Genomic DNA, 11,176 nt, shown 5'->3' with positions numbered 1-11,176 from the left:
TTATAAAGGTTTAAATGTTTTTTTCTAAATGTTCCCATTTTTAGTGGATCTGGAGTCAATGTGCAATGGTTATCCATGCGTAGATAAGGACAAAGTGTGGTTAAGATGCTCAAACTGAACCTTCCTCTTTCTCAGGAGAATGTTGGTTTTTTCCTGATGGTCACAGATCTGAACAACGGGAGGAAAAAACACTATTTTTCTTAAAAATCTGTTAATATATTATACATGTATAGTGGTTGTTGCAGTGGTAATATATTCCGGTGGAGTCATATTTGTATATTTGACAAAGAGAATTTACCATAGTAAATATTAATGAATTATCATCTGTTCAGGCATTAATTTATCATTAAGTACCGTCTCTATGTGATGCAGCTTTCTGTATTATCTGTGAATAACCACCACCATCATGCTGTGTCACATCTGTTGTCACTGCAGAGAACATTTCTCGTATGTTGTGCATGCTCACAGTAACAGTCCTCGTCAATAAATAAACATGTTTATTGAGAAGAACTCCCCAAATAGTTTTTTGCTGTTCTGTTTTCACCCCAGTGTCTTGCAGTGAGACACACACACACGCCAAGAGTCAAAAACACTCTTTAAACATCATCTGTGCCTTCCAGCCAACAGCTGCACAGTCTGTCAGAAAACTTTAAGCAAACACACTTTAAACATTTCAATATTTAGTCTTGCCACTGCCTTTCTGCTCCTCCTGGATGTGACAGTTGTGACTGGAGGCGACGCTCAGCAGGTTTCTCAACAGAAAGCACACAAGGAGATCACAAGATAACACAAAAGAGAACAAGTTTCTGCCTCGACGACAGATAAAGAGACAGAATGAGCCCTTCCTCTCCGAGTACAACTAATGAATCTTCATCACCAGCATCCAGTCTGCAGTCTCTGTGTCTGCTTGGTAGTCGGGTCTCAAATATTCTTCATAAAGTTAGAAAAGTTTGGGTTTCTCATTTCCTGCAGCAGGGCACACCTCAGCCTGTGTTAGCTGCCCTGGCTGAAGCTGTGCATGTGGGTGAGGTACTGGGTGAGGTCGTCCTCCCCCTCCTCCTCCAGGTGATGCTGGTAGCACTGCAGCAGCTTGGCAGCACTGGCCTCTGAAGGGACACCCCCGCCGGTGGGCAGGCAGGCCCCAGACATGTCCACCACAATGGTGGTGAGGGCCTTGATGTAGTTCTTGGCCAGGGTGAGTGTCTCAATCTTTGACAGCTTCTTGTCGGTCTTGACGTGGGGGATGGCCTCTCGCAGTGCCTGGAAGGCGTTGTTGAGTTTGTGCATTCGCTGGCGTTCACGCTCATTGCTCTCCAGTCGCCGGACGCTGCGTTCCTTGCTGCTGGAGCCGCGTTGCCTACGCCGACGGCCTCCACCTCCTGGACGCTTGCCTTCCCCGGCCCTCAGTGACCCCCTCCAGGAGCCGCCAATCCGGACTGAAGCCTCGGAGCCCTCCTGCTCACTGGAGCCCGGCTCTGTGTCTGGTTCCAGTTCAGGCTCGGGGTCAGACCAGGTCCTCCTGGAGAGTTTCACTGCCTTCCCTTTGGACTTCATCCTTCTGCTGCCTCCGTCACCGTCCTCTCTCTCTGATGGTGGAGATCTCACAGCTTCAACAGGCCTACAGGAGGAGAGACAAAGAAACACTCAAACATGATTTCAAACTGTTTTCTGCCCCAGTGAGCAGGTAAAGCTCCTGTCCAGTTCAAACAGCTCTACATCCTGTTGTATCTAATCAGCCCGCAACATGATGTTGGTGTGTTAATCTACCACAGCCCTGCGATAATGATCACCTCAAGGTTACACTCACAAAAACACAGAGAGCAGCCCAGCACTCAGCCAGATCACCTCCACTGAACTCTCACTTTAACCAGCACATGTTAACATGCTTCAAAACATGATGTTCATCAGTGAACAAGTTTGTCATGATGTTGAAATGTGCTGCAGCTGTAGTTCAGGGTTTTTTTCCTTTAAAACACATTATTAAACATGCTCCTGTGTTCAAACTGCTCAAAGTTTGAAGATAAAGCAGTTTTCTTTTATAGTTTTTCTCCATTACTATCCTTTCTCTTTACATCAGAGACAGTGTGACTGACTGGACGTAAATGACACACACAGAGCAGCCAGTAAAGTGAAGGAAACAGCTAAAGTAAAGATAAAAAGCCTTACCTTACCTTAACTTTCCTCCTGCTGAGAGTTTAAGGAGAACTCGTCACCATACAGCCGCTCACAAAAACCACCATCACTTACAGAAGAGAGCAGCAGTCACACTCACACACACACACACACACGCGCGCAGATAACTGTCACATGCGAGCTACCTGCAGCTGACTGATGTACACGTAGCGCTGCTCAGCCAATCAGAGGGCGAGTCTACTCCCTCAGCTGTGAGCTCCGCCCACAGCCTGCTGCTGCTCACTGTCACTACAACTCTACATTACTATCGATATTATTTTAGTCTCAACATGAAAAGAAAGGGAATTCATAACATGTAGTTTTACTTGTGAGCCCAGGTGGTGAAATAATGCTAAAAGTAGCTCTACTATTCTATAAAAATACTCAAAGTTAAAGTCTAGCATCCAAAAATTGACTTGAAGGGGCCCCTGGAAGGTCTCTAAACTGAAACTTAACCCTTTGAGACCAACAAATTGGTTTAAATTCTTGCAAAAACATGGGAAGGAGGCAATGTGGAACAAAATAAGAAATGACCAAAAAAACTAGCAAGAAATTAGTAAAAACTACAAGATTTTTTTACTTGAAAATTCAATTTGAAAAAAGAAAGAAAAGAAGAGATTATGAAAAATAATTTATAAAGAGTGTTTTGTTTTGTTTGTTTTTTACCTCACAACAAGTAAACAACAGCATAAACAAGGAGTTATATGATCATTTCCTTGTTTTTAGAAATGAATGATTTAATTTCTTTTTTTTTTTTTTTGCTCAAAACATCTGACGAGCCAAATAGAACCTTATGGTGGGCTAACTTTATCCTGCGGGCCCCACTTAGAGCAGCAGTGGTCCATTGTTTAGGATGTAGTGGCATCAGAGGTGAGGTTGGAGAGCTGGAGTTTGGTTTGTCTATTCTGGGCTACTGTACAAACATGGTGGGCTCTGTGGAGGAGGGTCTGCTCTGTATGTAGATATAATACATGGATGTGTAAAGAGACAGCATTGGAGGCAGGGCCATGTTCATACCTATCAAAGTTGCTTAGTAGCACACAAGTCAAAAAAAAGTTTGATTTGAGCAGTATGAAATTACCGCCATGATTGACTGTGTGGTTCAATGGAAATAAGGTTCCTTAAAATAAACTTTATTGCAGATAATTTGCATAACATAAACAGGTATTTTCCTTACACGTATTATTTATTGCTGTGTAAAAAAAAAGCAGAGATGTTTGACCATTTGTCACTGACTTTAAACGTGATTCACCACAGTACTTCAGTAGTATTTGATCCTTTTTCCTTGGTGTGCAGCAGCAAGGGTGAAACAGTATTTAGGAGTCAGACAGTGAAAGAGCGTTCCTTGTCCTTTAAGTTGAAGCAGTTAACATAATTTCCATGGTAGTTTACTTATCACCTTCCACTCATTTGAATACAGTCCTCCAGGCTACACCTCAGTTTATTGAGGCAGCAAACAGCTTTACTTTTTTACCAGTTTGAAACAACTGTGCAAGCACTGTTGTTCTTGTAATGACAGCTTAATGTAGATCAAACTACTGTAAACTAAAGAAACAAACAACAACATGCAACATAATGAACCTTAATTTGAATAATCACTCTCACGCCCCGCTCCCTCTTGTGATCTTAAGTACCTGTAACTCTGCTTTTTCTGTTTGACCCAAGGGGCTCAAACTGTAGGCGGTTGGGAGTGTTTGCCCTCTCCTGCTGTGATCCACAGTGGAGTCAGACAGGGTGGGGTCATCATATATACTGACGGACCATTCATCAGCATGGTTTCATCAAAAGCACCCCACGGTCTCTAAAATCTCGAGGCTTATGTTTTTATATCTTTATTCTTTTATATCTTATCTTATCTATATCTATATCTTATCTTATATAGTTTATATCTTTTATATCTTTACTATTAAAAAATAGTTAGCATCCGATTGAAAATGCATTAACTAGATTTGCAAAAACAGTTCAAAATATAATTTTGATCAATAATTTTATGTTATTTTTGAGGGCTTTAATGCATGATGCACAGAATGACAGATTATTAGATCTGAGTATTTGTTAAATTTTGGTAAATATTTGTCAAATATAAGCTTAGACCCAATTAGATGCCAAAACCCTTTTACTAGCCTGTTGTGGCTACGCAATTTGACAAATAAAGGCCTGTCTCAATTAGTGGCCCTGTTGCTATGCAGTTCTTTTTTATAGAAGTTCTCAGGAGGTATAAAATCAGGCTACCCGCTGGAGACAACGTTAGTGAGCTGCTTAGATAAAATATCAGTGTTTAAACCTTTGTCTGTATGGACATGCCACACACATGGTTAGCTCGATAAGATTCTCTATTCAATCATTCATTTCATTTTACTGAAACCATGAGCACCAAAAAAAGAAGTAATACTGGCAGAATAAACAAGAAAGATGCAAAAAAAAAAGAGAGGTTTAATGAAACAACTTGATTGAATTTCCAATCTTTGCTAAGCAACAAAATTATGTGAAAAGAATTAAAAGCCTTGCCCATATAATTAGATTCCTGTCCCAAATATAAGCCTGTTGCGATCAGGGATATATATATATAGAAATAACATTCAGGGCTGACAGGGCTGAAGCCCAAGACAATAATAAAAACAAACTTTTTTGGTAGCCTATATAATTAAAAATAAGAACACTTTATGATCGTGGTCAATAGTTTCAGCCACAAGACGACTGATGTTAGAATATCACAAGCATATAACATCAACAATAATGTGCAGGTGTGGCGCTCCCACCTCCAGAGAGCCAAACTTTTTTAGCTTTTGGTGTCCTTGAACAGTGTGTGTGTGTGTGTGTGTGTGTGTGTGTGTGTGGGTGCAGGTACACTGTATCTAATCAACCGAAGCTGCTGGTGGTGGTGGTGTTGCTGTGTGGAAACATTATCTGTGACTGTGAGTTTGTTCAGTTTGTGGCTCTGGTGGCCCTGAAGGCTCAGTCTATTTATTCAGCCACAGAGTCACTGATAAATTCAGGGCTCAACACACTTCAGTAATGAAGCGAGCAAACACACAACTCCACAAGCACCATGCCATGTTTGAGTTAAACTAACTCCACAAACAACACAACACCACCAAGCTGGAATCTGGTGAACACATTATGATCAAATGATCATTTATTAAATTTCATTTACTGGAATGGACAGTATTTCTGTTTCTGTTTGAAATTTCCGGTCCAAGGACACAGTCTGGACGGGAACCAACTCTGTTGTGCAACAGGTTGTTTTGATCCCATCATCACAGTGGCAGCTGAATGCACCGTCACACCGTCCTGCGTGGCTGTGATGTCACAGACGACAGGTGTTCTGAATCCATTTGGGTCAGAGAGAGAAAGAAAGCCATTAAAATCCCTGACTCATCATAAAACAGGAGGGGGGAGGTGAAGAGGATCCTGAAGATGAGTCAGTTTTTCCATGACGAGGTCGAGGCTACTGTCTGTCTGATAGAACAACAACACCTAACCGGGCCATGGTGACAGTGAGGTCGCCTCTGCCTGACAAAAGTTTGACCCCGCTGTGTCACAAAAATCAGCACCTACACCTCAGTATGTGCACAAATTATCTCACAGCTCGAGGTCTGCCTCAGTGACATGAGTGAGGAACAGGCAGCTTTGGGACAGAACGAGACGTCGGGACAGAGGAAACTGAGAGTGTGTGACAGAGTGAAAATGGCAGCTGTTGTTGATTTTCTCGAGAACTGAGAAGTCGTCGTCCCACTCCAGGCCTGCAGGTAAAACACACAGTTAGAGACAACACAGAGCCAAAAGCCCTTCAGCGGGGCTCACAAACATCACCATTTGCTCACCCGCCCCCTAACTTGTTACACTGTTAGTTTGTTTCAGTTTGAAGAAGTTAGAAACATAAACAAAGCAAATATACAGTTCTACACTTGTTGATTTTGCCATCAAATGATTTAAAATATTGATTTTTTCAGGTTAAATGTTACAATCACCAAGAAATATATGATTTAATGACCTGTCACCTGTAAGAGTACAATAGGGCTAACCCTCCTGGTATACAAATTATAATAAAATTGATCAGAAAAGAATTGTCAAAAGTAAACTTGTGTATTGTTTCATTAAATAATTATTCCGGATGATTAATGTCTGAGCAACTTGTTACTGGTGAAACAAGTTGAGGTGGACCTCAATTTATAGTCGAGCTGCAGTTATTAGTTGATTCACAGATTAGTCAGTTGACAAAACATTAAATGGCCACTATTTTAATAATGGAAGAATTTTGTTGGCATTTTTTTTAGCTACAGGTTTCTATGCTTCTTGAATGTTTTCTCTGTCAAATATGATAACAAAGTGAAAAGCTTGGGATTTTTGTACTGCTGGTCAGATGAAATAAACTATCTGAAGATGTTACCTCTAGCTCTGGATTAAATGTTTCAGTATTGTCTGACTTGTTTTTTACAAAACAATGAATTGATTAATTGAGATACCGCACAGCAGATGAATGGAAAGTAATGGTAAAATGCAGCCATAACTGAAGCATGTTCTTTACTGTCGGGTAGTTTAATCTGCACCAATAATGACGCTTCATCTGCTCCTGCTGTGTTTTCTCATTCCAGAGCTGCACACTTGATTGAGTACAATCAGTGAAATAAGACCCACCTGGGCCCCGTGTGCTCTGTAAATCAGCAGCCAGTTTGTGCTGGCAGACTTTTTTGCTTTGTGCCTTTTGTTTCCTTCTCCCTAGATTTAACATTTTTACCAATTCACTCCGACCATGACTGACTGTATAGATTTCTATTAATGCAACTTGTCTGACTTATTTTAATTAATATTAATATTCTTCACTTGTAATTTACTTGTGTGTCTCCCAATTAGCCTAATGGCTGGGCTGTGACACAATGCAGTATAAATGCTCAGCACGCACAGACTGGAATCAAACACAAAAAAATCACTGGTATCATACCACTGTCTTCTTCTAAAGTGTCCTCTGGCAGAACTGTGCAGGCCTCAGGGTGCAGCTCCATAGTGGGACTGTCCTGAGAATATAGTAAGAGTTGAAATCAAACAGGAAGCAGAGGAAGTGTTTAACCTTCAAATGTGAAAGCCCTGAGGACAGTACCTGATCAAACAGGTAAACCATGACGTCATCATCAAAGGACACACTCTTCCTCTTCTTTACAGTCCTGTCCCTCACGGATGATCGTCCTAGAGTGTCACAGATTTGAAAGGAGGTGTTCAAACTGTCTCTGACAACCAGATCATGTTGGTTCCTGTTGGAGTTGTTGATGTTTATGGTGGGACTGTGGGCAGTGAAGTTTGTCAAATCACTCAAAGCGTTGCTGTCACAGCTATACCAACCGGTATCCCCTAAAGACGTCCTACAGTCTTCTGTGCAGCAGATGTCCCCCAGACCTTTTATTGGTAGGTCCTGATCACAGAAAATGATAAAGCTATGATATGGATCTTGCTGGGTCACGATGTTTAAATTAATTCCGATCAGACTGAAAATGTCCTGCACATTTAAAATGAGTCTCGTCCACGGGGCGTCCTCTGAGACAAGAGAGGATAAAGAAGACGTGATTGATGAAAGACGTGCATTCTCCTCAGAGGATGCTGGTGTCTGTCTTACAGAGCCTGACCTGCAGCCTCTGCTCCTCCAGAACTGACGGGCTGCTGCACCTCCTGTGTGATCCAGGAGGCAGTTGATCACCTGCAGCTCTTTGTGGATCGAGTGACCTGAGGACATCAACAGCTGGAGCTCTTCAGTCCTGTAAAAATGATAGTTCATGATCACTCACGGATGGGACTTGATTCTGTTCATTGTCTTGTAACCAACAAGTAAAGAAAATCAATCTAATGGCAGTATACTAAAACTAAACTCTGGCTGTTGATCCAAAACAATTTCCCTCACCAGATGAATGAATAAAGTCTTTCTATTCTATTGTATCCTGCAGTTATCAGGACGTGTGACATGTCGCAGTAGGAACAGCACAGGTATGAATGGTAATGATGGCTGAATTTCATTCAGCTCACTTTAATTGTACTAGTTATTAGTAACATATGATGTGCTTTTCCTGTTGTGACAGGTCCAAATGTCTGCTGTAAAAAAGGCTGAGATGTGAGATTATATACTTGGATATTTCCAGACTGTTTTCATTCCAAACTCTTCAAATACCGCCACTCTGACAGTGCTATCGGTGTACAATCCCAACACCAAAAGGCACCTTTTGCGTCCATATGATATGTATGCCCCAAACATAGACAGACATACAGGTCGTGCTGTCAATATATGCCACCGGAGGGCCGGATGGCACCTGCTGCATCAGCCTAATACGTGAATGGACAGCATCATGATACACCCCAGAAGGGCATCAGGTCGAAACGCTGCCGGTAACAATGTAATATAAGGAGCAGGAGGGGGCCTATAGGGCAGGTGGGAGGGATGGTGGATGGGTCCAACAAACCCTGGATTTTCATGCATGAGTCTGGTGTTCACTTCTGAATGGGATTTTTTTTTTTTTTTGCACATTACGATATGCCTCCTTCTCTTAATCCTTACCATCTGTGGCAGCATGTGTGTTTATTGACAGTGTGTACATTTGTTGCCTAAACATAACCACGTGCCACGTCATCACACCATGTGCTTGTGTTGACATCACGGTAGCAGCATCCCGGGAACATAAAGAGCAGAAGGATAACATATCATATATTTGATACTCCTCACTCAGATGGACCTCATCCAGTGTGCATCCCGAATCACATACTTTTGATTTTTCTGTTTAATAGATACTGTGGCTGCCCTTATAAATCATATTCTGTTGATTTGGGACACACCACTTCTTTATAACGCTGTACCCTGAACTTTGACCCTCTGTCTCATATATCTGTTTCAGTGGTGGTCAAGTAAAACTCCATTTGCCAAACTTGGCACAGGTGGGAGGTCAGCCCAGTAACTACATGTTCTGTCAGTTGTCAGTCAGCGGTCAATATGTTATGTATCTCCCGCTGCAGAGAATTGTGGGTAAGAATAGCCAGAAAAGCATGCCGGCTTGCATACTGTAAAATCCAACCAGATGTAGTAGAACATCCAGGTATCGTTGGCATTCTGCAATTATTGTAATAACCACAGTCAGTGGTGTTGGTCTTAGTATGCACAACACCAGGGGCTTACATGTTTAAGATGACTGTCTGGAAAAAGGGTAGATCAACATAGCTATGGATGGTGACACTTTGACCTAAAAGCATATGTAGTCTTTGTGTAAAGATCATTTTCCTTTAAACAAATATCATATCAGTATCCTCTTTTTCTTGTCTTTTGAATCCGTTGGACATGTTCAGAGGTCAGCTGCAGAGCGCAGACAATAACAGGATGTACTTAAACTGATTTGTCAGCCACACACACTCACACACACACACACACACAAACATTATTTGTCCACTCAGTCCTGAGCCTGAATAAATATGGGGGCCCGTCCGTCCACGGAGACAAAGACGCAGTAGGAAACTTTGAGCACTCTGCAGTAACCAGGCGACCGCTGGACGAGTGACTCAGGAGAGGAAGAGAGGAGCTGACTCACAGCTGCTGTGACGTAAACCATGTTAAAGGACACACACACACACAGTGATGCAGCAGGCCATACCGCCTGTAATCTGCCCTGTTTCAGGTAAATTAACACCTAGCTGTGAAACAGGTGGAGGGGTTTAGGGGAAACACGGATTATCACCACCACCATAAACACACTCAAAAATCATACCTTTTCTTCATTCCTCTGTCTCTGCAGCTCCTTTTAGAATTCAGACCATCCAGTGAAATGACCAGCGCAGCTCCATCATCCCTGCAGTGTTTGCACTCTGTCAGAGCAAAGAGAGGAACCTGGTTATCAGATGTGTGCATTGCTTCAGAGTCCTGCTGCATCATGATGCTGCAACATGTGTTGCAACACACTTCAATCTCTCTGTATGATGCCAGCATATTTCTGTTCTTACCTTCCATCCTGCATGCCCCACTCGTTTCCCCTGGCTTATATACTGCATCGACAGAGAAGGGCTTAACGTATGGACATAGAGAGAGAGAGAGGGGGGAGATAGAAAGAGGAAGGGAGGGGGATTATTTAGTGAACGAGGGGGGAAATGAAATGAGGGAAGCACATCAGAGGAAGGATGTGAGGACAGAGAGCTCACATATACAGCTCACTCTCTCTCACTGCAGGCTGTTGGCCTCTCTGCAGCAGCACACTGCAACACACAGATCAATAACTCATCTGGAGCCTGGATGATAGAAAGGACGTCACAGTGACACACAGACATTAGTTACTGTGCAGTTCTTTGGAATATGCACATCATACTTAATGCAAACAACAATGTGCTGGATGCTGTTCAGCTAAAACAGGACATATACATTTTGAGTGTCAAACACATAATTTCCTGAATTTTGGTGAAATGTTATGCAACAACGTACAACCTTGTTGCATGACTTTATGACAGTGATACTCAATTTACGGCCTGCAGGCCAAATCTGGCCCCCGACATGGTGCCAGTTGGCCCCCCAACCATTTTCTAACTCAGAATAAAAATGAGGTGATTCACAGTGGGAATTGTTTTTGTACTTTTAGTATACATAAGGGGTCAGATAATATAAAAAGCATCAAAATAGAACTTGTTTATAAAAAAAATTGCCAGTGGAGGATTCCCCACACCCCTTATCAGAGGTCCTAGCCAAGCCCCTAATGTCCTAAAATCCTAGAAATGTCTTGTCTTTGGTATGTAGTTTGTTGTAAGTCCTGCGCCAAGAGGTCCTGTGTGTTCCCAGAGCTTGTTTCCCAGTGTTTCAGTGATCTTTGATGTGATGTGATGTTGCCTGTCTGTTTTTTTGCATGATCCAATTGGATGCAGCAGAGAAACTTGTCACCCTCTACAGGCTGAGAGCAGAACCACAGCAGTTCTCGTTCTCTGCACAGATGAGGACTCCAGTCACATCACTCGGACTTGAGTCAGACTGAAGTCACAAATTTCATCACTTTAGCCA

General features: G+C 42.3%; 2 protein-coding genes across 4 annotated transcripts; both read right to left on the bottom strand.

Annotated features, from left to right (window-relative positions):
- Positions 1–480: 480 nt before the first annotated feature.
- bhlha15 (basic helix-loop-helix family, member a15) lies at positions 481–2,277 on the bottom strand. 2 transcript variants are annotated; one of them, XM_042507854.1, is made up of 2 exons: positions 2,167–2,277; positions 481–1,618 (listed from the first exon to the last, which is right to left on the bottom strand). In XM_042507854.1, exon 2 carries the CDS (start codon positions 1,552–1,554, stop codon positions 994–996), a length of 561 nt encoding a protein of 186 aa, XP_042363788.1. In that variant the 5' UTR covers positions 1,555–1,618; positions 2,167–2,277; the 3' UTR covers positions 481–993. The 2 variants fall into 2 exon arrangements, with proteins under 2 accessions (XP_042363788.1, XP_042363787.1); XM_042507853.1 differs by having other exon boundaries at positions 2,172–2,277.
- A 2,313-nt stretch (positions 2,278–4,590) lies between these two features.
- Positions 4,591–9,983, bottom strand: LOC121959151 (serine/threonine-protein kinase LMTK2-like). Of its 2 annotated transcripts, XM_042508348.1 has the most exons (5): positions 9,906–9,983; positions 7,510–7,919; positions 7,271–7,356; positions 7,115–7,187; positions 4,591–5,915 (listed from the first exon to the last, which is right to left on the bottom strand). In XM_042508348.1, exons 1-5 carry the CDS (start codon positions 9,914–9,916, stop codon positions 5,755–5,757), a joined length of 741 nt encoding a protein of 246 aa, XP_042364282.1. In that variant the 5' UTR covers positions 9,917–9,983; the 3' UTR covers positions 4,591–5,754. The 2 variants fall into 2 exon arrangements, with proteins under 2 accessions (XP_042364282.1, XP_042364281.1); XM_042508347.1 differs by having other exon boundaries at positions 7,271–7,919.
- Between the last annotated feature and the right edge of the window lie 1,193 nt (positions 9,984–11,176).

The sequence above is a fragment of the Plectropomus leopardus genome, chromosome 19 (genome assembly GCF_008729295.1).
Source record: "Plectropomus leopardus isolate mb chromosome 19, YSFRI_Pleo_2.0, whole genome shotgun sequence".
Taxonomy (NCBI): Eukaryota; Metazoa; Chordata; class Actinopteri; order Perciformes; family Serranidae; genus Plectropomus; species Plectropomus leopardus.
Note: the sequence above shows the minus strand (reverse complement) of the source record. Positions and strands in the feature narration are given on the sequence as shown.